The sequence below is a fragment of the Myxine glutinosa genome, chromosome 11, assembly GCF_964187855.1.
Source record: "Myxine glutinosa chromosome 11, kmMyxGlut1.1, whole genome shotgun sequence".
In the NCBI taxonomy this organism is placed as follows: Eukaryota; Metazoa; Chordata; class Myxini; order Myxiniformes; family Myxinidae; genus Myxine; species Myxine glutinosa.
In genome coordinates this window covers 48,662,783-48,689,499 of record NC_136271.1, presented here as the reverse complement: position 1 = coordinate 48,689,499, position 26,717 = coordinate 48,662,783, and the positions used below count along the sequence as shown (strand labels likewise).

Below are 26,717 nucleotides of genomic sequence, written 5' to 3'. Positions count from 1 at the left end.
TAAGGTCTGGATGCAGATCCGGCCTATCAGTGGGATACAAAGCGTAAACTGTTCAACCTGGTGGAGATACGCATTCTACCGAGTGCTGTTATACAGTAGTTACACTTTTAGTCTGTAAAGCGTCCCTGTAAAATGAACAAGGCATCAAAAGAGGTCCTAAAATGTTTATAATGTTGCAGTAAATGTAATTCTGCTCTTATTCAACTTGGGTTATCCAAATATTATTGTTAACCGGTGTAATTTCTCCGATAGATCAAGTTAACTCAGGAACATCTACGTATATTATAAAAGGAGCCGTGTCTGTCTGTTTGTGTTTGTTGTGTTATAACTTGAGAACGGATTAACGGATTTCAATAAATAGAACTAAGGTCCATTCGGGTAACTCCCGGGAGTGTTTGTGATCCCCAATTTTTTTTTTTTAATGGACACATGGACACCCGTGTCAAAACTGCAAATGCCAACACGTGACGTTGGTTATCCCTGCATGGAGAGCAGGATCTCCCAGGAATCCTTTTTTTTTCTTCCCCCATAGATTTAGCAATCGCAGCAAAGATTGGTATTTCCATCAGCGAAGCGACGGGTCTTATATCCTATTGTGGCGGACACGAAAGCCCACTGGCGTGGTGACATCATTCCGCGCACCAAGTGGGCGGCGGCCACGCCCGAGGGGTAGGCGTGGCCTCAGGATATACACCGGGCGCGCAGCCCGGAGCGCGCCAGTGCTACAGTGACCTCTTGTCAATAAAGACACTTTTGTTTTAACCGCGTTGTCCGCTTCCTCCTTGGTAGCAAGTCGCGCGCGTAGCACCGCGCTTCACTATTAAGATATTAATGCTGAGGCAGAGTTGGAAAATTGAATGCATCTCAACAAAACCTTAATTTGAGTTGGGAAATTCGAGGGCAATATTACATTCAGAGGCGTCTATGTGTCTGATGAGAAATTAAATTAGGAAAAATTATGTTTAGTATTGAAGTTTGGAGAAAAAAAAATGAACCAGCAAAACTCAGGTGAGTGATACATCCAGAATGTGGTGATCATTTGGTTGGTGCATTGTGGTATAAGACATGCAGGGGGCATGGTAGAGCAGTGTATAGTGCGGAACCACGTACCTCGGCATGACGCTGGATCCAAGGTGCCACGGATGCCGCCACCGTGCGGTATTGATTCTTCAGGGCCTGGCGCTGCTCTTGGCACACTTGCTCCTTGAGGAGTGCTTGCTCGCGCTGCACTACGAGCAGCTGGACCTGTGAAGGTGCAAACGGGGGGGGGGGGGGGGGGGGGCAGGTGAGGGTACTGACTGTATTAACAGCAAAACGACTCAGTTGGCAGTGAGTGTGTATGATGGTGGTCTTGATGAAAGGGCAGGTGTTACAGCCCACACTAATACTGTAAGAGGCTGCAGAAAACTTTATACCAGGGTATACTCATACTTGGAACAAGGAGTCACTGATCAACAACAATAATACTGTGATCAGGTGTATAACAAGCGGGATAGTGTTTGGTGAATAATGGAATATTGTTTTGTGGAATGGGTAAGGAGGAGGTCCCTAGCTAGATTGGGATAAGAATGGTATGGTCCATATAATCCATGTAGGTTATATTACTCTTGAAACGGGAAAAATGTCAGAGTAAGTCGGATTGCAAAACATGCACTGGGGAGGCAATGAGTGTTAATTTTAAGGATGCGTAGAGTAAGTTTGTTGTGTAAAATCTCCTGAAAATCTGGTGATGCCAGGTGAGGTCTTGAGGCATCGGACATTTAACACCAAAGACTGGAAAGTACATTGCACCTTCGGAGGAATGAACATTGCAAATTGTTTGGCCGGCAGGCCCAGTAAGCAATGGCGGCAAGGTCGTCTGTGGAGCCCTGGAGCTGGAACACTTTTGTTCAGGGAAATCCCACAGGGCGGGACATTCTAGGAAGATGGCCCTGCTCACAAACGGCCAATAACAGGAACGGTCTCAGAGCATGGGAGTAGTCCCAGAGTCCTCGAGGATCGTCGTCGCAATCCGCACAGCAGTTGACCTTTGCACACGGAGAAGTCAACATCTTGCATTCTCTTTGCTTCACACTCTGAGGAAGAAACATCCCTCTCATCTCACCTCCTTTATCGCCATTCCCACTGGTCCAATGCTCCCCGAGCTACACTTCGTTTGTGCAGCGCCGAGCCGCATGACCATGCCACAGTGGTGGAGCGCCAACCAGCTATTGCCAGCTACAAGACCTCACTATCCCCATTATTCAACGTGCGCGAGTCTGGTAAACGGTGCCATTAGGGGGCTAGGCTTTTTGTTATTTCCTATTTTACACATGTTTGGTTTTTCCTGCCTCATCTCCCCCATTTGTCATCCTATCGGTGGTTGTACCCCCAATGCAAGTCGGGGTCCAAATCTTCCCCACTCTTCCCTGCTGCCCAGATTCGTCAGGGCAACGGTGGTCATGATCACAGTGCCTATCGGTCCCCATGCACCGGCACATTCCCCCTCTTCCTCTTCCTCTTCCTCTTCCTCTTCCTCTTCCTCTTCCTTCCTCTCTCTCTCTCTCTCTCTCTCTCTCTCTCTCTCTCTCTCTCTCTCTCTCTCTCTCTCTCTCTCTCTCTATAACTCTAACTCTAACTCTGTGATGGTCCTGGCTTCGTGAAGGCGGGGGTACACCATCCTGGATGTGGCGGGTCGCGATCTCCAAGTCGCTCCTGGAAGATTGATCGGCTTTCTCCGCGCCGTGGGCTTGTTGAAGAGAACTGTCCGGGGCTAGGCAACAACAACATTGGGCTGATGGGTTTTCAGACAGCACCATCTGCTGACCAAGGACTAGCTGTGAACTTCAGGCTAGAGGAGCTCAAAGCTTCTCTGGACGGCTTAAACCCCAAAACAAGAAACATCCATTCAGAGCATCTTATCGAAGCAGCCTTGGAAACGAATCAAAAATGTGACCTGTCATCCTGTCTAATCGCAAATGCTGTCTTTGTTGACCCGTCACCCTCATACAGTACGGTAGTGTCTCGCATCAGTCTCTTGATAAAACTGCACAGTGCACTTAAAGAACACAATCTGGTTCACTTTATCCATGTGATGATTTCCAACCACTGCTTATGGGCTATCCGGAATGGACAGTCCTTTAGGACATACACCCTCAAGGATGGAATTCCACAAGACTCTATCCTCGCATCACTCCTGTTCAACATGTATACATCAGACCTCCTTAAGACAACAGGAATGAAACTTGCGTATGCTGATCGATCTTGCTGTCTTGCATGCAAGCATGACCTTTGAGGAAGTTGGAAATACTCCCCGTCGAAATGTTGCAACAATGACCCGTTACTGCCAGCAATGGCGCCGACATTTCAATGCTCACAAAACAATCAGCGCAGTCTAATTTCAGGATAGCAAGGCAAGGAGACAGCTGAACATCCCACTCCCCTTGCCTCCACACATCTACCTACCAAGTTGCAGGCAACATGCAGTAAAGGTAGCAGTGAAAGTAGCTGCTAGAGTAAATTCAACCCCATCATATACTACCAGATGGGCAGTGTGTAGTGTGTAGTGTAGTGGTGTGTAGTTACTACCAGATGGGCAGCTCGCAAAGCTTCTTCACAACAACAGCCCAGAACACCCACTACATAAACTCATGGACAAATTGCCCCCTCAAAGATTGAAAAGCCGCAAGCCCTTCGGAAAAGAGGCCCAACGCAACATCACTTTGGACACACATGGCAAATTAACCAGCGGCAAACGAACCAACCTAAAAGCCCTCTGTGATATCTCCCACATTCACGAAACCTCCAGGATGTGACTTGCACTGGAAAAAATTGTGGAACTTAAACTGCCTTCGAACTGGCATTGGCCGGTTTAGCGAGAAACACGTTTACGCGAGGACGAGCGGAATCACCTTCCTGCGAGTGTGACAACCTCCATACTGCAGACCATCTAGTGCAGGACTGTTAGCTGACCATTTGGAGGGCGAGTTGCAGGAGCTACATACAACGTCTGATGCGGGGTCTGCGGGGGTTGGCCTTTTTTGGGCACCGTGGTCCCCTTTTTGAAGCAATGTTTTATGGCCGGATGCCATTCCTGCCGCCGACCCTGTCGCCTCTTGCGACACACACAGGGAATTACCAGTGAACTGGTACTCAACTGGCTAAGGACAGCAATTTATATTTCATCGATCCCACACTTGAGCAATACGAAAGAAGAAGTAGCTAAATACTGTGTAGATACTAGATACCAACCGATTGATTTATTGTTTGTTCGTGGACTGTTTATTTCAATTTGCCATGGATTAAAGAGATTGGATCACAAAGACCTGCCTCTTCTTCCCTCCATTTTGTTTCATGGCTGATACAAGCTGGATAAGGCAAAATTCAGCTGACGATTAGAGCCCTTCGAAGATGGGATGACACGCTGATAAATCTCAGCACAATGTTTGATATTCAAGGTTAAAAATGATTTCCATTCGTCAATAAGGTCCTCTCAGTCAATATAACGTCTACATGCATTTTCATTGGGTATTGTCTTTCCTGAGATTACCAAGCGCTACGTAAGTATCATTAGCAGATTGAGTTTTTGCTTTCATTTGGCTTTATTTTGATCACAGGTGAGGATACAATAAACAAAAGGTGAAGGAATGCTCACTTGGTCCCACATTGATGTAATATCAAGTGGAAGGATGTCGGTATAGGGGTTTTCACTCGGAAGCATCTGCGATGGACTAACAAGACTAGGCGGTGGTGCCTGTTGTAGTTTATCCAACTCTGTCCACATGGCTAACAGACCATCTCGTTCCGTCTGGGCTGCAGGTAAAGTTGCCTTGAAATCAATGTGTGCCTTCAGCAGTGCCTGTGGAAACGAGAATGGAGAGAATGAAGGGTTATGGGAAAAGGAAAAATTATGCTTAAATTCTCAGACCATATTACTTGGGTCAGAGTCTGATTGGCCAGAGTTTGTGAGTGAGGGATAGAGCCAACGTAATGTGATTCAGAAGGACGCACACCTGAACCTCAGCAACTGAGTAGAGAAGGAAGGGATCCTGCAGGTCGTCTGCAGCACCATGAAGCCACACAAGGAAAGGCGTGGCACGAGCCACTATACCTTTCTGTAGGTTGTCCACTGCTGCCAGCCATGTTTCCTGTTGCTGCAATAGATAAACACGTATGATGACTCCTGGAGCCGCGCTGCGTTGAAAAGCTTTCCTCCACAGAACAAACATGGCTGATAGAAATAATCAGCTACAGTACCACTCCTCTTCCCCCTCCCTCCAAACACAGAGGTAACAAAAAAGAGCAATCATAAGTTGCAGACCCTCACCGGGACATGTTTTAAGTGGTTTTTAAGGCTTTTGTGTTAAAACAAATATGGTGGTCGAACCACGTGACCGATGATGTCATCATTTTTTCTCCACAAATTTACCCATAGATGACAAGAAATTTCATCTTGATCGGATTAAATTTTGCACTTGTGGAATTATGACGTCATAATGGAGGCACCTATGACATCATCATTAACATGTCATTCCCCATGGAGAGTTCTTTACAATGAGCCATGTCTCAATTTTTTCTATGCAGCGCTTTCGGAGATATAGAGGTGCAAGGTTTTTCAGTTTTTTTCCAAGATGGCGCCCGTATCACGTGACATATGACGCCATCATTAAAAAATTTCTAGAGGAGGTGGTGCACCTATGGTGAAAATTTCCTGTCAATTGGACCAAAAGTTGCAGAGAAAATCATATTTATTATGTGCAGACAAACAAACAAACAGACAAAGACTCAAATGCAAAACCCTCTCCTCTGGCGAGGGTAAAAATGCTTTAGCCTGGACAGAAACATTGAATCAAAGGTAATATTGAAAGATTGTGGTTAAAATCAGCTCAGTGTTTCAATACAACTCAAAACACAAATGCATGGAAGACCTTTGGCATTCACAGCCTGCAACAATGCCTTTTTTCGTATCCGTCAATAGAATACCGCTCTCCGCTATGGCCTGGCACGCCAGCATCACAACTGTCTCTCTTGGATTCTGTGGAATTTAAAGCTCTCAAAATTATTGGAATCTCCCATGATGAGGAAGACACACAAGGTCAGTTGCTCTCACATCACAGGTAGGTCAGTGGTCTCTGTTTTCGACCATCTATTCTCCAGCATCGCTCCTTCTACTCTCTGTTTTCTGACCCTCCCTAGCAACTCCAGGATGTGTTCTTCAAGTAACCCCCTCAGATTTAAACTTCCAAAATAAGGACTGACTGCACATCTCAACTCTTATTCCTCTCTTATCCCATTTAAGCAACCACCTTCCAGAGTCTGCTCTGTCACTCTTCCCGCCAGGCGATTATCTCATGTCTCACCCTATCCTTTCCGCCTCCCCACCACCCTCCCCCCAAACCCCCCCCTGCACCCCTAACCCTCCCCATTAACACTTCCTAATCCAACCCTCTTACTTACAGGTCTCAGTGTTTCTTCCCCTTGTCTCTCTCTCTTTTCCTATTCCCTAACTTATGTCAAACTGTTGCCTCATTGTTCCACTGTCAGTTCATGCCCTCCATCGCCGCGCTCTGCCATTAAATTTGATGTTGTAAAGAAAGAAAATGTAAAACTTTATTTGATTACATGCATTCTGTGAACAACCTCTTCCATTAGTCTTTCACAAGTTCAACTCAAATGGCACTTGAAGAGCACATAGTTTCATCTCGCGTGTTCATTCTGAACAAAAATACCATCGTTAACTGAACACGCAACTATTATGGGCCATATACACGTATCATCCATGCACCCTATTATATCACAGTTTCTTGGAATGGGTTATGAACGTCATAAATTTAATTCCTCTATTACATCGGGTTCCTCTATTACATCGGGTATATCATAATTCAGATATATGAAGTTTTCGATTTTTTGGGATAAGGATTTCAATTCAAACAATTATGGCTGGATTCCCACTTCACCGATGAGATAATTGTTAGCCCCCTATATATATTCAATGGGGAGTTTATGAGTTATGACATATGCCAAGTTTCAATTTTTGTCGTTGAGCGGTTTCGGAGAAATTTGTTGAAATATTTTCTTTTAATCCAATGTGGCTGCCATATCATGTGACCTATGACATCAGAGTTAGCAAGAAAATAATTTCCATGGAGAGTCGCTCCAATATTTAAAATTTCGCATCGCTCGGACAGGCGGTTGCAGAGAAAACCATTTTATAAGTGAAATTATATTGACGCGTCTTCGGGGTGAGACTAATAAAATATCTTCCATGCATGTGATATTGGTGTTAGCTTAGCGGTTAGCTTAGCCTGGTGTTAGCTTAGCGGTTAGAGTGCCGGCTTGGGATCCTAGGATCCTGGGTTCGAATCCCGGTCTATCGCTGAATTAACGCCAGGGGGGTTGACTCAGCCTGCCATCCTTCCGAGGTCGGCAAATTGAGTACCAGTTCACTGGTAATTCCCTCTGTCTCGCAAGATGCGACTAACAGGGTTGGCGGCAGGAAGGGCATTCGGCCATAAAACATTGCTTCAAAAAGGGTACCATGATGCCCGAAAAAGGCCAACCCCTGCTCTGCGGGGAAAAATGGCCTCTAAAGGTGGTTCTTTCTTCTTTCATGTGATATTAAGATACTAAGATAGTCTGGTGTTGGCTTAGCAGTTAGGGTGCTGGCTTGGGATCCAAGGATCCTGGGTTCGAATCCCGGTCTATCGCTGAATTAACACCAGGGGGGTTGACTCAGCCAGTCATCCTTCCGAGGTCGGCAAATTGAGGACCAGTTCACTGGTAATTCCCTGTGTGTCGTAAGAGGCGACTAACAGGGTTGGCAGCAGGAAGGGCATCCGGCCATAAAACATTGCTTCAAAAAAGGGGACCAAGGTGCCCGAAAAAGGCCAACCCCTTCTCTGTGGGGAAAAATGGCCTCTAAAGGTGGTTCTTCTTATGTTCATGTGATATTAAGATGAGATGCTTAAACTCATTTCGACTGGAACTCAAACCAGTTTGCTAAACATTTCCCTGAAGGTTGTGTGCACATATTTAACCAGATACATTACAGAACCAGCAATGTCAATTTGAGGATCACATTGTTGGCCAACAGACCTTCAAAACGTTGTGTCGTGCTTGAGTTTTCTTGCCAAGATCATCCCAGTGGTTGCAGATGGCTTCACACCGCGTGTTCACGCTCACCACATCCTCATACTCTAACTCACTGCCATCCAAAAGGATAAAAAGGACAAAACTGATTTTAACAACTACGTGCAGTCAAAACTTTGCATACTCACAGACACCTAAACCTTAATACAAGAATTCCAAAGGAAGAAGTTCCAAAGGAAGAAGTTATGAACACGTCAAGAACCCATCATTAATCCTTCACACAAAGGCACTCACTTGAGCTCCTGGGCGATTGCCGCAATCTGCTCCACTCCTTCCTGGTGAGCAGCCAGATCACTCTCTAATGCCTCCTGCCTTCGGATCAAGACCTGAACCTTGGCTAGATTGTTGCCTATTTTGAGAGGACCATCACTTTCCTCTGTGGCAAGATTTTTATCTCCACCTAATACTTCCTTACCTAGCTGTTGATCGATGCCTATGTGAGAGGGAGGGGAGAGATGGAGGGAGGAAGGGAAGGAAGAGAGAGAAGGGGCAGGGTGAGGATGAATAGAGAGAGGGGAAGAGAGAGAAAGAAGGGAGATGGGGAACAGGGAGGGGATAGGGAGAGATATAGATAGAGGGGGAACAGGGAGGGGATAGGGAGAGAGATAGATAGAGGGGGAACAGGGAGGGATAGAGAGAGACAGAGAGACAGAGACAGAGACAGAGAGAGAGAGAGAGAGAGAGAGAGCGAGAGAGCGAGCGAGAGAGGGGGGGGGGGAGGGCAGAGAGGGGATAGGGAGAAAGATAGAGAGAAAAGGGGACAGGAAGTGGATAGGGAAGGAGAGAGGGGGGCAGGGATGAGAGGAGAGAGAGAGAGGGGGTGTGAGAGGGAGCAGTAATAGAGGGGAGGGGGAAGAGGGGAAAAAACAAAGAGGTGGAGCAGGGGTGGGGGGGGGGGGGTAAGCGGGGGAGAAGGGTTAATAAAAAATTAATCACAAGACACTGGTTCACTGATATGATCTTGCAAAATAGAGATTAATAATGGCTAGGCCAATGCAATAATTAATTACCAAAGTATTATTTACCTATTAGGGCAAGCATAGAGTACCGTAACATGTTTGGTCGGTCTCGACTCTGCTGGGTCTCTGGAACAATCTTTTGTGATTTAATTTTAGTCTGTGAAAGTCTTTCATGGTATTATGTACAAGGGTACGATACATCGGGCAATGAAGAGCAGTCGTCCTACCTGCACTCCAGGCCTCATGCCCATCAGCTTTGATTTTGAACTTGGCAACAAGGTGGTCCAATCTTTGCAGCCTGTGTAATTCTGAGAGCAGCCATTCCTCGTAACCACACTCAGCACCTTCCAGGCGTTCCCAGGCATGTGCAATGTCCTGTGCCGTCCACAGTTAAATACCATGAGTTATTATACTTGATATTGCCAACTTTTCAAAATTGAGTGTTTCTAGTTTTTTTTTGTTTTTTTTTTTTGTTTTGTATACAAGATCGAGGCTCGTGAAAGAGCTAACATTAATCACACAAAAAGACAAACCGACACACAAAACACAAAAAACAAGGGGAGCGGCAGACAAGATGGGGAGAGAGGGGGAAGGACACAAAAGAGAGGGGGAAGAGGGGGAAGGACACAAACACAACATTTGAGAGCAGGGACATCGGGAGGACTTGGGGGGAGGTGGGAGAGGATTAAAACATATGAACACTGCAAGGACTCTGGGGTGAATTACCGGGGGTAGAAAAGATCAAGGTTTTCGATGGGGGAAGATAAGAGATGGTGGTGAACAGCTGTTTTAAAGACCTGGAGGGAGGAGTGGGATTGAAGGGAGTGGGGGAGTTTGTTCCAGATGCGGGAGAAGCGAGGAATGAAAGAGTGAAGGTGAGCAGAGAGCCTAGACTTTGGCAGTTTAACCATAAGAGGGTTGCAGGCAGATCTTGTGCGACCTGAAGGAATATTGGGGGGACAGAGCACAGAGAGAGCTGGGGGAGCAAGGCCGGAGAGGAGTCGGTAGAAGACAGAAAGACCACCAACCTGCCTGCGGTGAGTGAGTGAAAGGCCCTCGGCGTTGACTACATCGCAGGAGATTCCAATGATTCTGAAAGCTTTGGCCTCAACAGCGTGAAGCCGAGCAAGGTGCGAGGCAGGAGCACCAGCCCAGAGGGGGGAACAGTATTCCATTGAGCTGCGGATGAAAGCCTTGTATGTGGTGAGGAGCTCAGGTGTGCCAAGGAAGGACTTCGCACGACGGAGGATGCCCAGTCGGCGACTGGCTTTGGAGGCCAGCTTGGAAATGTGGTTTTCCCAAGAAAGATCATGGTAGATAGTGAGACCCAAAAGCTTGAGCGACAGAACTTCTTGGAGAGGATTGTTGAGAAAGTAGATGGGAGGGTTGTCCAGTCGGTCCTTTCGGAGAGACATTGTAAGAGTGTGAGATTTGTCAGGATTGAAAGACATGTTCCACTTGTTTGACCAGTCTGTGATTTTGTCCAGGTCTGCAGAGAGTGAGGAGGCTGCAGACTGCCGATCTGAGGGATGAGGAATGGAGCGACAGAGAGTAGAGTCGTCAGCAAAGAGATAGAGAGGATTTTCAAGAGAGTCAGAGAGATCATTGATGAAGACCAGAAAAAGCACAGGGCCCAGAACACTACCTTGGGGAACTCCAGCCTGAACAGGAAGAGGAGATGAGAGAAACCCATTCAGGGCCACACGTTGACTACGACCAGAGAGGAAGTCCGCCAGCCATGCGTGGAGATTTCCATGGATAGCAAAGGAGGAGAGTTTGGAGAGCAGAGCAGGGTGCCAGACCGTATCGAAGGCACGTGAAATGTCAAGGGAGACAGCTCTAATTTCCTGTTTGGCGTTGAGGACCTCCATCCATTGTTGAGAAAGCAGAAGCAGCATGTCCAGAGTAGAGTGACCAGGTCTGAAACCAAATTGATGATCAGAGATCAAGCCATTGGAGAAGAGGAAAGATTTAATATCTGAAGCAATGATGGATTCCATGACTTTGCTGATAATTGGGAGAAGGCTGATTGGTCTGTAGTTGCTGGGATCTGTTTTTGCACCTTTTTTGTGCAAAGCGGTGATGTTGGCTGATTTCCAAGCAGATGGCAGATGACCTTGAGCAAAAGAGAGGGTGAAGAGAACAGAAAGAGGGAGTGAAAGAGCAGAAGAACATGATTTTAGGACCCGTGGGCTGATGCCGTCAGGACCAGTTGCAGAATCAGAGTCGAGGGTTGACAGAAACTTTTCCACCTTGTCAGGAGGAAAGGACACAGAGTCCAGGAGCAGCTGGGTACGACTGGGTACGGTGGGTACAGAGAGGGATGGGTTTGGGACACAAGATTTAGAGGCAAACACAGAGTTGAGGCATTCAGCTTTTTCACGTGCGGAGTCAGCCGTTAAGCCGTTTGAGGTGAGGGAGGGGATGGAGGGGGAACAAACACCAGAAACAGATTTGACCAGACGCCACCAGGATTTGGAAGAGGGAGACAGATAAGAGAGTTCGGTCTTGAGAATGGTGAGATATTGTTTCCTGGCTCTCCTGAGGGTGGACACACACTTGTTTTGGGCTTTGTGAAAGGAAATGAGATTTCCTTCCGTTGGATTTGCTTTCCAGGAGACGAAAGCAAGTTGTTTCAGGGCAACAGCCTCACCACAAGATTCCGTGTACCATGGACGGGAGGAAGGGTATGACAACTGAAGACGAGATGGTATAAATCTGTGCATGAGAGAGAGCAATTTACTTTGAAAGAATTCCCAGGATGAGTTGATGTCAGAGGCGGTAGAGATGGGAGACCAGTCCAGATGATTGATGGCTGCTTGAAGACCGTTCCAGTTGGCCTGAGTGAAATGCCAGACTCGTCGACGCTGAGGAGGCTCTCTGAGAATGGTCAGAGAGATGTCCACTTTGACAAGCACATGATCAGAAGAGCCGATTGGAGCAGAAGAAGAGCAGCAGACATTTTCAGGGAAGTTTGTCATAACCAAATCCAGAAGAGAAGATGCTCCGTTGACTGAGATCCGGGTCGGGAAATTGACAGATTGCGTCAGTCCCAGTGAGTCGCAGAAGTCCTTTGCTGAAGAGCCATGGCTGGTGAGAGAGGTACCCACACCCAGCCAACTGGCATGGTGACAATTGAAATCACCACATATGAGGAAGAGAGAGTTGGGATGGGTAGATAGAAGTTGGTCCATATTATCAGACAGTGAGATGTAGATGGAGTCATCGCTGATTGGTGGACGGTACAACACACATATGAACAAAAGGTGGGAGCGAAGGGGAAGCCGTAGCCAAAGGTATTCCTGGGGGTGAGGTGGAGAGAGGGCAGTGGAGGGCGAGTGAGGAAGAGAGTTTTTTATAAAGATAGCAACCCCACCTCCAGGACGAGGCTCAGGTCTATCATACCGGAGGAGGGAGTAACCTGGGAGAGATACCAAGGCATCAGAGACATCATGAAGGAGGAAAGTTTCTGTTAAGCAGATCACATCTGGTTTGTCAGAAGCAACCTGTATGGAGAGGTCAGTCAAGTTTGAGCGAAGGCCCCGGATGTTTGAGGTCCATACCGTTAATGAAGAGGAAGGGGGAGCATCGGGTCCAGAACAGGGGGGGGGAGGGGTAGGGTAAGATGTGGAAGAGGAGGAAGAGGTAGGGAGAGCTGTTGAAGGTGTGTCAGAGATTTCAGAATAGCTTGGAGAAAGGGAAGAATGGGGCGGACAAAAGGTTTGATGGAGATTGGGTGAGGCACAGTGAGGTGTTATTTGAGGAGGGGGAAGAGCAAGGCAGAAGGTTTGGGGAGATGAAGGTGAAAGTTGGAAGGAGGAAGAAGCAGGGAGGATGCTTTGAGGAGGAGGGGTGAGAGGGGAGTCTAGGAGGGGAGGAGCGAGGGAGAGTCTTGGAGGGGAGGGGTGTGGGGGGAGTTTAGGAGGGAGGGGAGGGAAGGGGCAAGGGGGGAGATTTGAAAGGGATGGGTGATGGGGAGGATTTGGAGGGGAGGGGTGAGATTAGGTTTTGAAAAGTGTATGATTCATGGGAAACGAACATTTTTTGCAAAATGAGTTTGAGACCTTCGAGTCAAAAATACGTTTGAGGACACTGGAGGAGGGATGGAGTTCTGGATAGTTTAGGGAATGTAGAAAGGAGGAACTGTAAGAGATGGTATTATATATATATTTTGGAATGAATAGATTTGGTGAGCAAGACGAAAGCATCCTTTTGTAGGAAAAGAAGAAAAGGGTGTTATAATATATGAGAGAAAATAGTTGTTCAGGGTAGAGATTATACATTTCTAATCGCGTGATCGAGAACGAAGAACGAACGAACAAAAAGAACAACAAATAAACGAATAAGACCTGGGAAGGAAATATTTTTTTGGGGTTTTTTTTTTTTTTTGTGAGTACAGATATTCAACAAGGAGGTACGGGGTGAACGACTGGTACGAAACAGAGAACGAAAATAATTTCAGCGCATTCGACGAATCGCTGAGAGAAAAACAAACCACAAGGTCGGAGACGGTACGGTAGTCTAAGCCTACGAGTACTAGGCCGCAGAATACTCGATACCATTAACCGACGATTGTGTATACATGTACGAAAAATTAGCACCGAAAATTTTCCAAAAGATACGCTATAGGTACATACACCGAAAGATAGATACAGTCTCGACAAAAACACAATTGAGAAATATCACTTAGCTTCGAAAGCGTGAGCGCATGGAGCAGCTTCGAAAAGACGTGACCTCGCCGTGATCTCGCGAGACTTCCAATCTCCCAAAACAAAAGTTACTCCCAAAATTGTGATTCGCAAGCTTTGTTTTCTCAAGCTAATTTACTGTTTTTATTTGATGTTTGGGGGGGCATTTCCATGAAGTTCTCTTCTCCTGCCTTGTGCAGAAACAAAAGTGTGTGTATGTATGTATGTATGTGTATATATATATATATATATATATATATACAGAAATATACTGTATACATACAGAAATATATATACAGAAGGAAGTAGGACAAATACAACAGTTCGGGAAAGGAAACAGACACCCAAAGCTAAAAAAGAGAATCCAAAGAATAAAAAACAAACAAAATCGAAGACAAAGACCTCGAGTGCTTGGGTGCTGAAAACAAACTCAAAATAGAAATGATAGCAAGGGAGATTAAAAAAAACAATGAAGAAGGAAACAACAAGAGAAAACAAAACTACATGTTTGAAAGTAACCCAAAGAGATTTTACCATGAATTGGGGAAAAAAAAAAAAACAATGTTTCAACTCCCCCTGAAAAAGAAAAACTGGAAAATTCTGTAAAGGAATTTTTGAAGATCGAAAAGAACATAAGGCAGCAGAATGGATCCCAAACTTGGAAGAGAAGAAGCAATATCTCGAGGAAATGCCCTCATCAATTTATTAATGAAGAGAAAATGAGAAAATCACTTCAAGTAATGCCAAACTTCAAAAGTCCAGGCCCAGATGGCATTCCAAATTTCTGGCTAGAACAACTTGATGCTCTTCACAATCACTACACCAGCACATTTAACAAACTGATCCAAGAGGAAAACGCAGTGGATGAGTGGCTCGTAGAAGGAAACACTTTTCTCATCCCAAAATCGGAGGAAACCCAACTTCTCCACAAATACCGGCCGATAACAGGCCTACCAACCACATACAAACTGCTGACAAGAATCAACACAGAAATGATGTACCATCATCTAACACAGCAAGGAGGTTTAGAGGCAGAACAAAAGAGATGTAAGAGAGAATGTTATGGAACAATTGACCACCTCCTACTGAACAAGGCCATAGTTGAAAATTGCAAAATGCGAAGAACTAACTTGTCCACTGCCTGGAGAGACTATAATATAAGAAAGCTTTTGACAGAGTCCGACATTCCTGGATGATAAAATGCATGCAAATATACAAAACCAATCCCCAAATAATCAAACTGATTGAGAAAGCAATGGAGCTCTGGAATACCACATTGATATTACAGCACTCCGAAGGAAATATCGAAATACCAGATGTGAAGATACGGCGTGGAATCTTCCAGGGAGACAGTCTTTCCCCCTTTTTGTTTTGTCTGGCTCTGGACCCAATAAGTAACCTCATCAATGAACAACGACACTGATACACCCCAACAACCAATAAACAAACATCCAAAGAAATAGGAAAGGTGACAAACGCATCCACTATACATGGATGATTTAAAGCTCTTCTTGCCAAATGACAAACAATTGACAGAACAACTAAAACTAGTAAAACGGTCTTCTGAGGATATTCAAATGGAATTTGGACGAGACAAGTGCACCAAGTACACATTTGTGCAAGGTAAACTAACAAAAACAGACAACATAAAAATTGACCTTGAAACAACAACACAGCAGTTAGAAAATGAAGCATCATACAAATACCTTGGAGTAGAAGAGAGCCACCAAATATGTCACAAACAAATGCATGAAACAATCACCAAAGAATACCTACGTAGAACGAAGCTGATCCTGAAAACATATCTCCCCAAGAAACAAAATCAAAGCCATAAACCAGCTCGCAGTACCAGTGTTCCAATATAGCTGCGGAATAAGAAACTGGCCCCAATCATAAATCAACAAGTTAAACATCAAAACAAGAAAACTCCTTAAACCATCCACAAAATGTTTTACAAAAAACAGTGCATCCCGAGAATGTACCTGCCAAGACGAGAGGGAGGAAGCGGCCTGATGGAACTCAACCAGGTGCACAGAGCGACGAGTGTAGGACGAGCTGAGTATGTGAAATGCTCAACAGACTATTGGATGCAATTTGTAAACAAACATGAACACAACAAACCTGAAAAAGTGTCACTAACTCACCTTGCAAATAATTTCCAAAAACAGGTGCGAATAGAAGATGCTGCACAGGAAAATGAAACAGCAACAAAAACAGCCCCAGCAATTGCAAAAAAGACAAAATAAATATACACCAACAACTGGGAGAATGACAAAAGAGCAGGAAAATACAAAAAGTAATTGGACAGAGTGGGGATAGACAAAGAAGGCTCATTGGAATGGCTAAGAAGAGGTCAGCTCGACTGGGACGGTGAACGAATCATAATAAATGCCCAAGATCAAGGACACTACACCAATGGATTTAAAAAGATGGCAGGACTGAGCCAGACAGACAAGTGTAGATTCTGGAAGACAGAAACAGAGAGTACGAGTCATCTGCTCTCGGGATGCAAAAAACTATCAGAACAACTTTACACACAATGGCACAACAAAGTATGCAAAGTGATTCATTGGCATATCTGCAAAAATTAAAACATCCCAGTACCAGAAAACTCATGGAAACACGAACCAAGGGAAATCATTGAAAATGAGGACGTCATGTTCATATATGACCTGATGATTCCATCGCGTGTGGACATAGAAAACAAAGCATTGCACCTGGACATTGTACTGAGGAACAAAAAGGAACAGACAGCATTGATGATTGAGATATTAGTACCCAGCGATTTACGTAGAAATCAAGAAAATACCCAAATACCAGGACCTCAAAAATGAGGTCAAGAGATCCTGGAGACTGAAAAGCATCGAAAATGTACCAGTGTAATTGGAGCAACAGGAATGATAAAGAAGAACCTCACTGAGATTTAAAAAGCCATCCCCAGGTTATATTACCACAAATGAACGACAACTGGAGTTAATTTGGGGTTCGGTGATGATCCTGAAAAGAGAACTTGGAACAAAACTCTGAAAAAGTTGAACTGCTCAGTCCATGAACCCTTACCCTTACCGAAGAGGAGATGAATACTTTGGGTCCTGAGAAGACTTTGTTCTACCTCCTGAAACCCACAAATGGAGATAACTGATTGACTGTCACACACACACACACACACACACACACACACACACACACACACACACACACACACACACACACACACACACACACACACACACACACACACAGTGAGGGGGACGGGCTAATGAGCTCACAGTTTGTCCAGACTCAGATACATCATTAAGGTGGAAATAAGCAGGGGAGTGTACAGTAAGCGAGCCCGTACCATGCTTGGCTGAGCCCAACTGTCCACCGCAGAAAACTGTGCACTGGGAGAGGGAACTGGAAGGAATGTGATGGTAAGGTTTTGGAAAATTCCCAAATGGAATGTGCTTCAAAGAATGTATATTCAAAGAAAAACATCCAAAAGAAGCCAATAATATTCGTTATAAATGAAGAACCACTAATCTGCATTGCGCAGTGGGGCTTTGCTCAGCACAGCATGGCTTCAGCTGCAATTGCACAAGGGCAAGAGAGAAGTGCGCAGGAAGCATCTCGAGCTATTACTTGTCCGTACCACCACAAGGTGACCCTCAGCTGGCATAAAGTTTGGACGGTTATGGAGGCGCAGTCGTGTCTGGAGTGAGTTGAAGGTTGTGTTGAGGCGGTTGCGTTCGTTGGCACGTGGTGGTCGCTCGTCCTTGGAGTAATCACCGTGGTGCGAAAGCAGTGTCTGTGCAGGTGCCAATGACGGCTGCGTTTCGCGTTTGCTCAGCCATGGAATCTGCTGCTCAATCCAGGCCAGGAGCTGACAAAGACACAGGATACGGTGTAGCTGAACTGTGATTATCGAATGGACCCCTTAAATATTACATGCAACAGTGGTGGAATATTGATATCAGGCCTCTACTCGATACATCCTCATCCCCTAGATCCAACGCCGAAGTCCCTTGTAAGGAACATCATTATTATTATTATAATTATCCTCCTTTTCACTTTAGTTCAATTATCATCTGCCTCAATCCATAATTCCCCTCCCGACTCCAACCCCTTCTATCCCCCTTTGCAGCATAACATATGACTATTTGAGCAGATATGTATTTAAGTCACAAAGGCTAAGTCAAAAGTTTGGATAAATAATCTTGAGATTTAATTCTCCAACCAAGTCATCATTAATCCTCCAGATACAATTCCTTCAAACTGCACAATATGTTGTCAAATAGAGTCAACCAAGCATTTCATAACCATCAATATACAAATGTTTTCAAATAAAACTTGAAAAACTAACAATAATAAATCAAATTTCAATCCCAAACTTCCCAGAATGCCTGGACTTTGCTGGATGTCTGGATGTCCTTCATTCAATGCCTTCTCCCTCAACATTTAGCCTCCCAGAAAGGAACCTTCACCTTTGGCCAAACATGAAATGTAACTATACTTTGTTGAATGTTTTGAAGAGTTAAAACTCACATCACTTGCTATGCGTTCATACTCCTCCATGAGCTTCTCATTCTCCTGGTTTACCTCAAGAACTTTGCAGATGCGGTTTGCAGCAGTCTCAGCCTGATGGGAAATGTATGCAGATTAAATTCATGGAAACACAAGTATACTTACACTTCATTAATACTCAATCAAGATCGATTTGTATTAGTTAATGCCCTACAGTGTCACACCAATTTATATTTGTTGTCAATGCTTGAAGACAGACAGTAGTTGTACCTTCTGTGCACCGGAGAATGCATGGTAGAAACAAGAGATGTACGTCATGATGGTCTTTTCGTCAGGTCTTGGTGTGTTTACAATATCTGGGGATTAAAAGGTAGCAAACATGGAAGAGATCAGAAAGATGCATCTACAAGGGCTGACAACTCGGATTTGAGCCTCAGCAAGACAATGAACAAACAAGAAAGACGTCGTGCAGAGCACGATACTTGCAATATCCACCCTCACACCTCCCCCCAAAAAGGTTGCCATGCAGACATTAAATTGTCCATTTCGTTAGGATTAAAATTGACGATCTTAATCATAGCTCGGGTAAATTGGATGAAAATTGATTATTTTTCAGATGAAAATTGATGATTCTAGAAGTTTGACCTCAAGATGACATTTGACCTCAAAATCAATTTTCTTCTCAGTTGTGACTACCTATACAACTTCTCTGGATCCTTCACCTCCACCTCTCTCTGGGATCCTTCACCGACACCTCTCTCTGGGATCCTTCACCTCCACCTCTCTCTGGGATCCTCCACCTCCACCTCTCTCTGGGATCCTCATCCTCCACCTCTCTCTGGGATCCTTCACCTCCACCTCTCTCTGGGATCCTTCACCGACACCTCTCTCTGGGATCCTTCACCGACACCTCTCTCTGGGATCCTTCACCGACACCTCTCTCTGGGATCCTTCACCTTCACCTCTCTCTGGATCCTTCACCTTCACCTCTCTCTGGATCCTTCACCTCCACCTCTCTCTGGGATCCTTCACCTCCACCTCTCTCTGGGATCCTTCACCTCAACCTCTCTCTGGGATCCTTCACCTCCACCTCTCTCTGGGATCCTTCACCTCCACCTCTCTCTGGGATCCTTCACCTCCACCTCTCTCTGGGATCCTTCACCTCTCTCTGGGATCCTTCACCTCCACCTCTCTCTGGGATCCTTCACCTCCACCTCTCTCTGGGATCCTTCACCTCCACCTCTCTCTGGGATCCTTCACCTCTCTCTGGGATCCTTCACCTTCACCTCTCTCTGGGATCCTTCACCTTCACCTCTCTCTGGATCCTTCACCTCCACCTCTCTCTGGGATCCTCCACCTCCACCTCTCTCTGGGATCCTCCACCTCCACCTCTCTCTGGGATCCTCCACCTCCACCTCTCTCTGGATCCTTCACCTCCACCTCTCTCTGGATCCTTCACCTCCACCTCTCTCTGGGATCCTCCACCTCCACCTCTCTCTGGGATCCTCCACCTCCACCTCTCTCTGGGATCCTTCACCTCCCCCTCTCTCTGGGATCCTTCACCTCCACCTCTCTCTGGGATCCTTCACCTCCACCTCTCTCTGGGATACTTCACCTCCACCTCTCTCTGGGATCCTTCACCTCCACCTCTCTCTGGGATCCTTCACCTCCACCTCTCTCTGGGATCCTCCACCTCCACCTCTCTCTGGGATCCTCCACCTCCACCTACATCTCTGGATCCTGCACATGCATATATTTCTGGATCCTCCACCTCCATCTCTGGAGCCTGCAACTCCACCTACATCTCTGGAGCCTGCAACTCCACCTACATCTCTGGAGCCTGCAACTCCACCTACATCTCTGGAGCCTGCAACTCCACCTACATCTCTGGATCCTACACCTCCACCTACATCTTTGGATCCTCCACCTACATCTCTCTCTGCATCCCATCTGGATCGATTTGGCCTCATATTTGGCTGTAGGATCTTGGTTCATGATGCTGTGACCCCAGGTTTAAATCCAATTTTATGTTGATTTGTCCACTATTATATCCCCAAATGTCCTTGCAATTCATGCAAAAGTACACCAATGTCTCCGAATGCTCCAGACCTGCAAATAGTACTTCTCGTAGATATGCAAATGCTCCTCCATGAGCCTTGAAAGTTATCATTAATTAATCAATTAATTAATTGATAGATAAGCAAACAAACATCGTTACACGCCCTCGTTTTTATACTCTGAGAAGGATTGAGAAAATCTCACATAATTTGTATGTATGGCCTGCCAGTTTGGTGAGTGAGTGGATGGGAAACCAGTGGGAAAGGCTAGGCCTGCCAAGTTAAACAAATTGATTGGTGAGCATGTTCAATCAAATGTAATAAAACTAGTAAATATGGATTATAACAAGATCATAGTAAGCAAAGCATGGACACAAAAGTCTTCATCAGCAAATCAGAAACATTAAAATTAAGAACCTTACCATCCGCATCCAACATCTTTGGAATATCCAGATTTTTCTCAGCCACTTCAAAGGCTGTGTTTAGGTTTGTCAGGGGATCATCCTAAAATAAAAAAGGGTTTATTAGCATTTATGGCGAGCAACTTCATTAATATGAAATGCTGGCAGTTGTCAAAGCATCTTGATAGACGGAGCAAACAGAAAGAGCAAGTGAAAATGCGTAAAGGAAGAGATTGCGGGGCGGAGTGAGGATGAATGCAGTAAAGGTGAAGCAAACATGGTCATGGAAAGGCGATGGAGATGACACATAAGCCTAGCAATCATGTTTGGTATGACGATAACATCATGCATGTTACAAAGATATATATATATATATATATATATATATATATATATATATATATATATATATATATATATATATATATATATATATATATATATATATATATATGTTCGAAAGGGTGAGGCGTTGTTTCCTGGCAGCCATATTGTCGGCCAGACTGAAGATTGGGACTTCAAGCAGATGTAGCCGCTTGCTCTGCTGACCTTACGGAGTTGGGCATAATCGATGAGGTCAGGACGATGTCGGTGAATCAAGGCACAGAAAGCCAGGCCATCCTTCCAACTGATCGGAGAAATAGATTAGCAGTTGGACATCGTTACGACAAATGGATTAACATTCTGTGGAGTGATAGATGCTCAAAATAATACTCCATCATTTTGATAAAGTCAGTAAAGGTAAGTTAACTTAGGTACCTGAGTTTATGTTTGTTAATCATTATGTACTGTCATTTGTTATCTCCACCACCAAAGGTGGACAGAGGTTACGTTTCCCTCCAAAACAGAAGGTGGACGGAAGTTGTGTTTTCACCCTTCTGTTTGTCTGTGAGCAGGAGATCTCAACACATATGGATGGATTTGGACAAAATTTGGTCTACAGGTTGTGCAGGTGAGAAGGAGGCATTGATTCGATTTTGGTTTAGGTCCGGATCCAGATCTGGCCTATCATTGGATACAAAATGCGGATTGTTCGGCCTGGCGGTGGTCTGTGCTCTACCGAGCGTCATTCTAGTTTTTTTTACATGCAACTCCTGAATATGTTTTGGACTTTTTTTTACATTGCATAACATATTGTCGCGCAACTCCGGTTAACACCAGAGTCGCAGATGGCCTAAATGGTCTTATTCGGAGGCAACTACCCAAACACAGATTCGGCTATATGTCGCGCGGGAGGAAGAAGGAAAATGGAGGCTGCGGAAGCGCTTACCTAGAGCGCGTCGACTGTAGCTCCGGTCCTGTAAGGGGATTAACTCAAGCGGGCACAGGTTTAACAGGGGATGCAAAATAATATAAGGGTTTATTCAAAATAAAAGCAAGGACAGGAAAATACACGTGTCGGTAATAAAATATCCTAAGTCCTATATTCGGGATCCCGCACACCAGACTCAACAAATACAGATGGGGGGATGGATTAAAGGAAAATAATGGTCTCGTCGTGTAAAATGTAATTGTGGATGCGGCCTTATCTCGTCTGTCGTCTTGCGTTGTTTGCCATCCAACACGGCCCTGTTCGGCATCCCACGTGGCCCTCTCCGACCGCCTCCGAGCACCACCAACGTCCACTCCATTCGCACACAGGCCCCAAAGCAGGAAAAGCACCACGTGTGCAACGCAGGCTAGAGGCTCCAAGCGAGGTCAAAAAGCAGGCGAACTCCACTCGGGCTACACCTCAGCCCAACTCGTGCTGCGAACTCCTCTCCTGCTCACGCGCCAACCAGCTCAACCCTGCTTGCCAACTGCGTGCATTCCAGCACGTCTCAAGACTTGCGTTCGGCGCTCGCTGATCTCTCCCGGCCAACTCACTCACTCCACTCTACTCTACTCTACTCAAAATCCTCCCGCGCCTCGTATCACTCCGCAGCGGTGACGTCAGCCTTGGCGCGCCACCCAATCAGTGACCTCCACCGAACCTCCAGCTTCGCTCAGACCCACACCCCCCCCCCCCCCCCCGCGCCTCCCAACCTCGCTCCCTACTCCGTGGTCATAGCGCGTGGCAATCGAGGTGGATAGGCCCGTCGGAGGTGTAAATGGCGGCGGCCATGCGGTGGTGTCCTGGCCTGGTTTCCTTTTGTCGATTCTCTTTCACAGTCATGTCAGAGAAGGGCGTTATTTAGTGTTGCGCTAGGGACTTGTCGGAATGTCTATGTTGGTCTGCAGTGCCAAAAGGGACAAAGGTTTGGCTGACCAGGTGAGACATACAAGGGCACTACTCTTTAATCCCTAACTCTATTTAACACACGAACCTCCTGGTAGGTTCACAAGTATACTCCTTACCCGACAAAACGCCTACACATGAAGAACTTATTACAGGTAGTTTTCCTTACCGTGACACCTCGAAGCATGTTACCTGCTCAGCTCTATCTGCTCTACATATCACTACCCCGCCAGACATAACAATATGTTATGAGTAAAATATAAATTCAAATTTAAAGATAAACGTGGACTTGGCCATGCCCTACTCTCCAAAACAGACTTCAGCTAGAATGCTAGATCTACTGCAATTACAAAATGGCCGGCTGGGCGATATCGTATACTTGTTTGCACGTATTGTGAATGCAGCTAATGTAGCACAGGTGCGGTTCTTATTGCTACAATGTTTTCTTCTGAGTTAAAGTCAACCAATGAGAAACATCCTACGTTTTGCGGGTCAGTACCTAATGCTTGGCAATGGGACAGAATTTGTCATTTGCTGACACGTACTTTGAATAGCAGCTGACGCCAATCAAATGCAATGAGATTACGGATATGAGTTTTCACGTAGCATCGAGGGTAACCCACCGAAGGCCGACATAAACTCTGTCACAACATGAAAACCGATCAAAAATTTGATTGGACGCGTATTATTTTGTACAGTGGTATTTTTCGTTATTATTGGGCAACACAATGGGTAGGCTGGAACACAACACAACACAACACAACACAACACAACACACACACTTTGAGACCTCGGAGGGCTCCATTCCCACCTTCTGAAACCCACATATGGAGATAACATCCAACGACACACTTTGTGTACGTACACAATTAGATATTGACAAATTAAAAGACAAATTTTCCATATCAAAATCTTTATATTTTTTTCAATCGTAATTGAAAAACTATAAAATAATAAAATTTCAATGATAATTTGTCAATGATACGACAACCAGTCCTCCCTGTCGGCACGAATGCCACAACAAAAAACAAATTCACCACTTTAACCCCGATTTTAACAAATGTAAACAACGATGCAGGTGATGTGCAGTTTCACGTTGTTTGCTTGAACTGCAAGATGGCGGATCGCAAATGTGGTGACGTCAAACGTACGTCCTCAAATGAAATGGGAGTCATCAAACGTTATCAAAACAACATCTTGTTTGTTCTTTAGATACAAATAATTCATTATTGGGATTCTCGCTTACTTGCCCAGCGACAATCGGGGAATCACTGGCTTTTTTTATAAGAGGGGGTTCGAATTCTAAACCGAGGCCGGAGGTTGAGGCTGCGCTATTGCGGACAAGATGGCCGAAAGAACCACGGGCGCACTGTGGCGGCCGACGCGCGGAGAACAGCGTGTTGGTCGCACTGAATTGAAAATATATAGAACGCTCATACTCCGTGAAAAGTGTAGCCACCGTGTCGCCATCTTGGTTAGCACGACTCGACCGACTCGCTTCGTGGATCTCGTTTGTTTTGAACGTGTCCCAGATTTTAAAAGCCAGACAACTGTTAAAATGCCATTTTGTGCGGCAATAAGCTGCTCCAATCGGTTACGGAAGGGTTGTGGAAAGACGTTTCACAGCTGTTTCAAAGACGTATATATATTTCATTTCATCACTTTAGCTTGCATTATTTTGATACCGGTACGTAATAAAAGGACAGCTAAATTCATGTTTTCAATTTTGACCAAAAACAAATCATTGTGAAATAATTCGGACAGACTCTTCGCAAGTTTCATGACAATGTCCCGAGTTCTTCACGCTCCCAAATTAACAATATTTGTTGTCGAATTTTTTTTTGTGAAAAGGAAAGGATAAAGGAAAGTGTTGTAGTAACTGTGATAGGTTTCCTATTGAAAAACGATCGCACAAAAGGCGAAAAAACGCAATCGGTTTTCGCTCTGAATTACGTGCAAACGCGTGACGGAAATCACCATCGCCCAGCATCGAGTGCCAACCAACATGGCGCCCGGTAGCTACATCTCCACCTGTGTGGTGTGAATGGCAATGGTCATTCTATATATTTTCAGTTCAGTGGTAGGTCGTGCTTGCAGAATTTGCTGGTAATCAAATGTATATTCCTGTTCGTCATTGCCAAAGTTATCAAACATTATTTTATCCTTTCACAACACACAGAAAGATACATTTTGAAAATTGGTATTGGAAATTTTTTGGAAAAATTGGCCTCAATGTTTATTGTGTGCATGCTTCTTCTTCTTCTTCTTCTTCATCACATTCTCTTCCTCCTCTTTTTTTTCACAAGGCTTATTTCCAAAAAGCATTTATCAAGATATCAATAATGATGACATGTGATCCTGGAAATTATAAAAAGCATTCTTGTTTAATGTGTGAATGAACAATGAGGTAAAAGACTCAAGTAGTTGGATTCAAGTAGTGTATACGTGAGTTAAGGTGTCTTTGCACTAAAACCTTGTATGGAAGTTGTTGACGTTGACATTGTCATATGGAGCAGTCTTACGCTGGCACCACAGTAGTAATCCTTCTTTGGCCGACATCTCTGCAACATACATCCACATACAGCAATGGTGAAACTCAAGCAGACATGGAGAAGTCTCACAAACCAAGTGAGCTGATGCCTCCCAGTTCATCAATATGTTAGGAGCATCAACTCGAGCAACGCCATGTTGTTCTTACAACGGCAAAAAGGCCGCTCGAGCTCTTTCAGAAACCCTCAACGTCACAACGTATTTTATACCGAGTGCAACCATCTAAATCTAAAGTGGCATCACCATGTAATTTTTACAACTTATTTTACTGGTGATAGAAATGGGTGAAAGCACGCGTCATAACATGGACACGACAGGAATGCCAAGGTACTCGAGGAATGAGCATTTGCTTGGATCGTAAAAAGCTGGAGATTCAATCGACATTACCGACAACCTCTGGTGCAAAAGCATTCCACAGCCTTCTGCCAAGGTTCATTCCATGTAAAGGATTCCATAAAGGGCCTGGCACAGAATTCCTGAGATCAAGCACAATTGTGGTTCCGCATAACACCGTCGTGACGTGTCCTAGCACATCATTTGGCTGCTCCATGACCGGTCGTAACAACATCGATCCATGTAAGTTCCACTGCTGGTGCCCTCCTAATCAGGCCAATTCTGGTGAATTAAAGAACAGAAATCCAGGCCATCCTTCCACCTGGAAAAATGGCTAATGCTATTCTTTATTATTAGCCCCCGTTGGACTTATGTGGTGCTTATAGGGGTGGGGGGGGAGGGAGGGGGGCTTATGGATTGGGTCTCGTCTGTCCATCTGTGCGTACATGTGTCCGCAACCATATCTCAGAGATGCATAGACCGATTTTGTTCATATTTGCGAAAAAGACAATACATGACGGTATACCGATGCACATCATTTTGTTTCGCGATGTGATCAAATATGGCCGACCGGCGGCCATTTTAGTTGTAAAAAGACCCGATGTTGAACACGTCCTCAACCATATCTGGGAGATGTATGGACTGATGTTGTTGAAACTTGGCACACAGAAAATGAATAATGGGTTACATATGAACGTCATTTTTATTCGAGATCACATCCAAGATGGCTGACTGGCGGCCATTTTGTACTTAAACATGTCCCCAACTATTTCTCGACATGCATGGACCGATTTTGTTCAAACTCGGCACAAAGACAATACATGAGAGTATACATATGCAGAAGGTTTTGTTTTGTAATCCAACCAAAGATGGCTGACTGA

General features: G+C 45.1%; 1 protein-coding gene across 3 annotated transcripts in view; it reads right to left on the bottom strand.

The window, feature by feature from the left end:
- The window catches only part of LOC137436660 (alpha-actinin-3), an 81,268-nt gene that overhangs the window by 13,455 nt on the left and 41,096 nt on the right, over positions 1 to 26,717 (bottom strand). For all 3 annotated transcript variants that reach the window (XM_068130654.2, XM_078786639.1, XM_078786638.1), the window contains exons 5-16: positions 25,427 to 25,514; positions 21,285 to 21,363; positions 20,757 to 20,838; positions 18,548 to 18,633; positions 18,299 to 18,391; positions 17,406 to 17,636; positions 9,314 to 9,461; positions 8,362 to 8,560; positions 8,074 to 8,182; positions 4,992 to 5,132; positions 4,634 to 4,837; positions 1,111 to 1,245 (exon numbers count right to left, since the gene is read on the bottom strand). In XM_068130654.2, the coding sequence (XP_067986755.2) occupies positions 1,111 to 1,245; positions 4,634 to 4,837; positions 4,992 to 5,132; positions 8,074 to 8,182; positions 8,362 to 8,560; positions 9,314 to 9,461; positions 17,406 to 17,636; positions 18,299 to 18,391; positions 18,548 to 18,633; positions 20,757 to 20,838; positions 21,285 to 21,363; positions 25,427 to 25,514 (1,595 nt within the window). The remainder of the gene's footprint in view (positions 1 to 1,110; positions 1,246 to 4,633; positions 4,838 to 4,991; positions 5,133 to 8,073; positions 8,183 to 8,361; positions 8,561 to 9,313; positions 9,462 to 17,405; positions 17,637 to 18,298; positions 18,392 to 18,547; positions 18,634 to 20,756; positions 20,839 to 21,284; positions 21,364 to 25,426; positions 25,515 to 26,717) is intronic.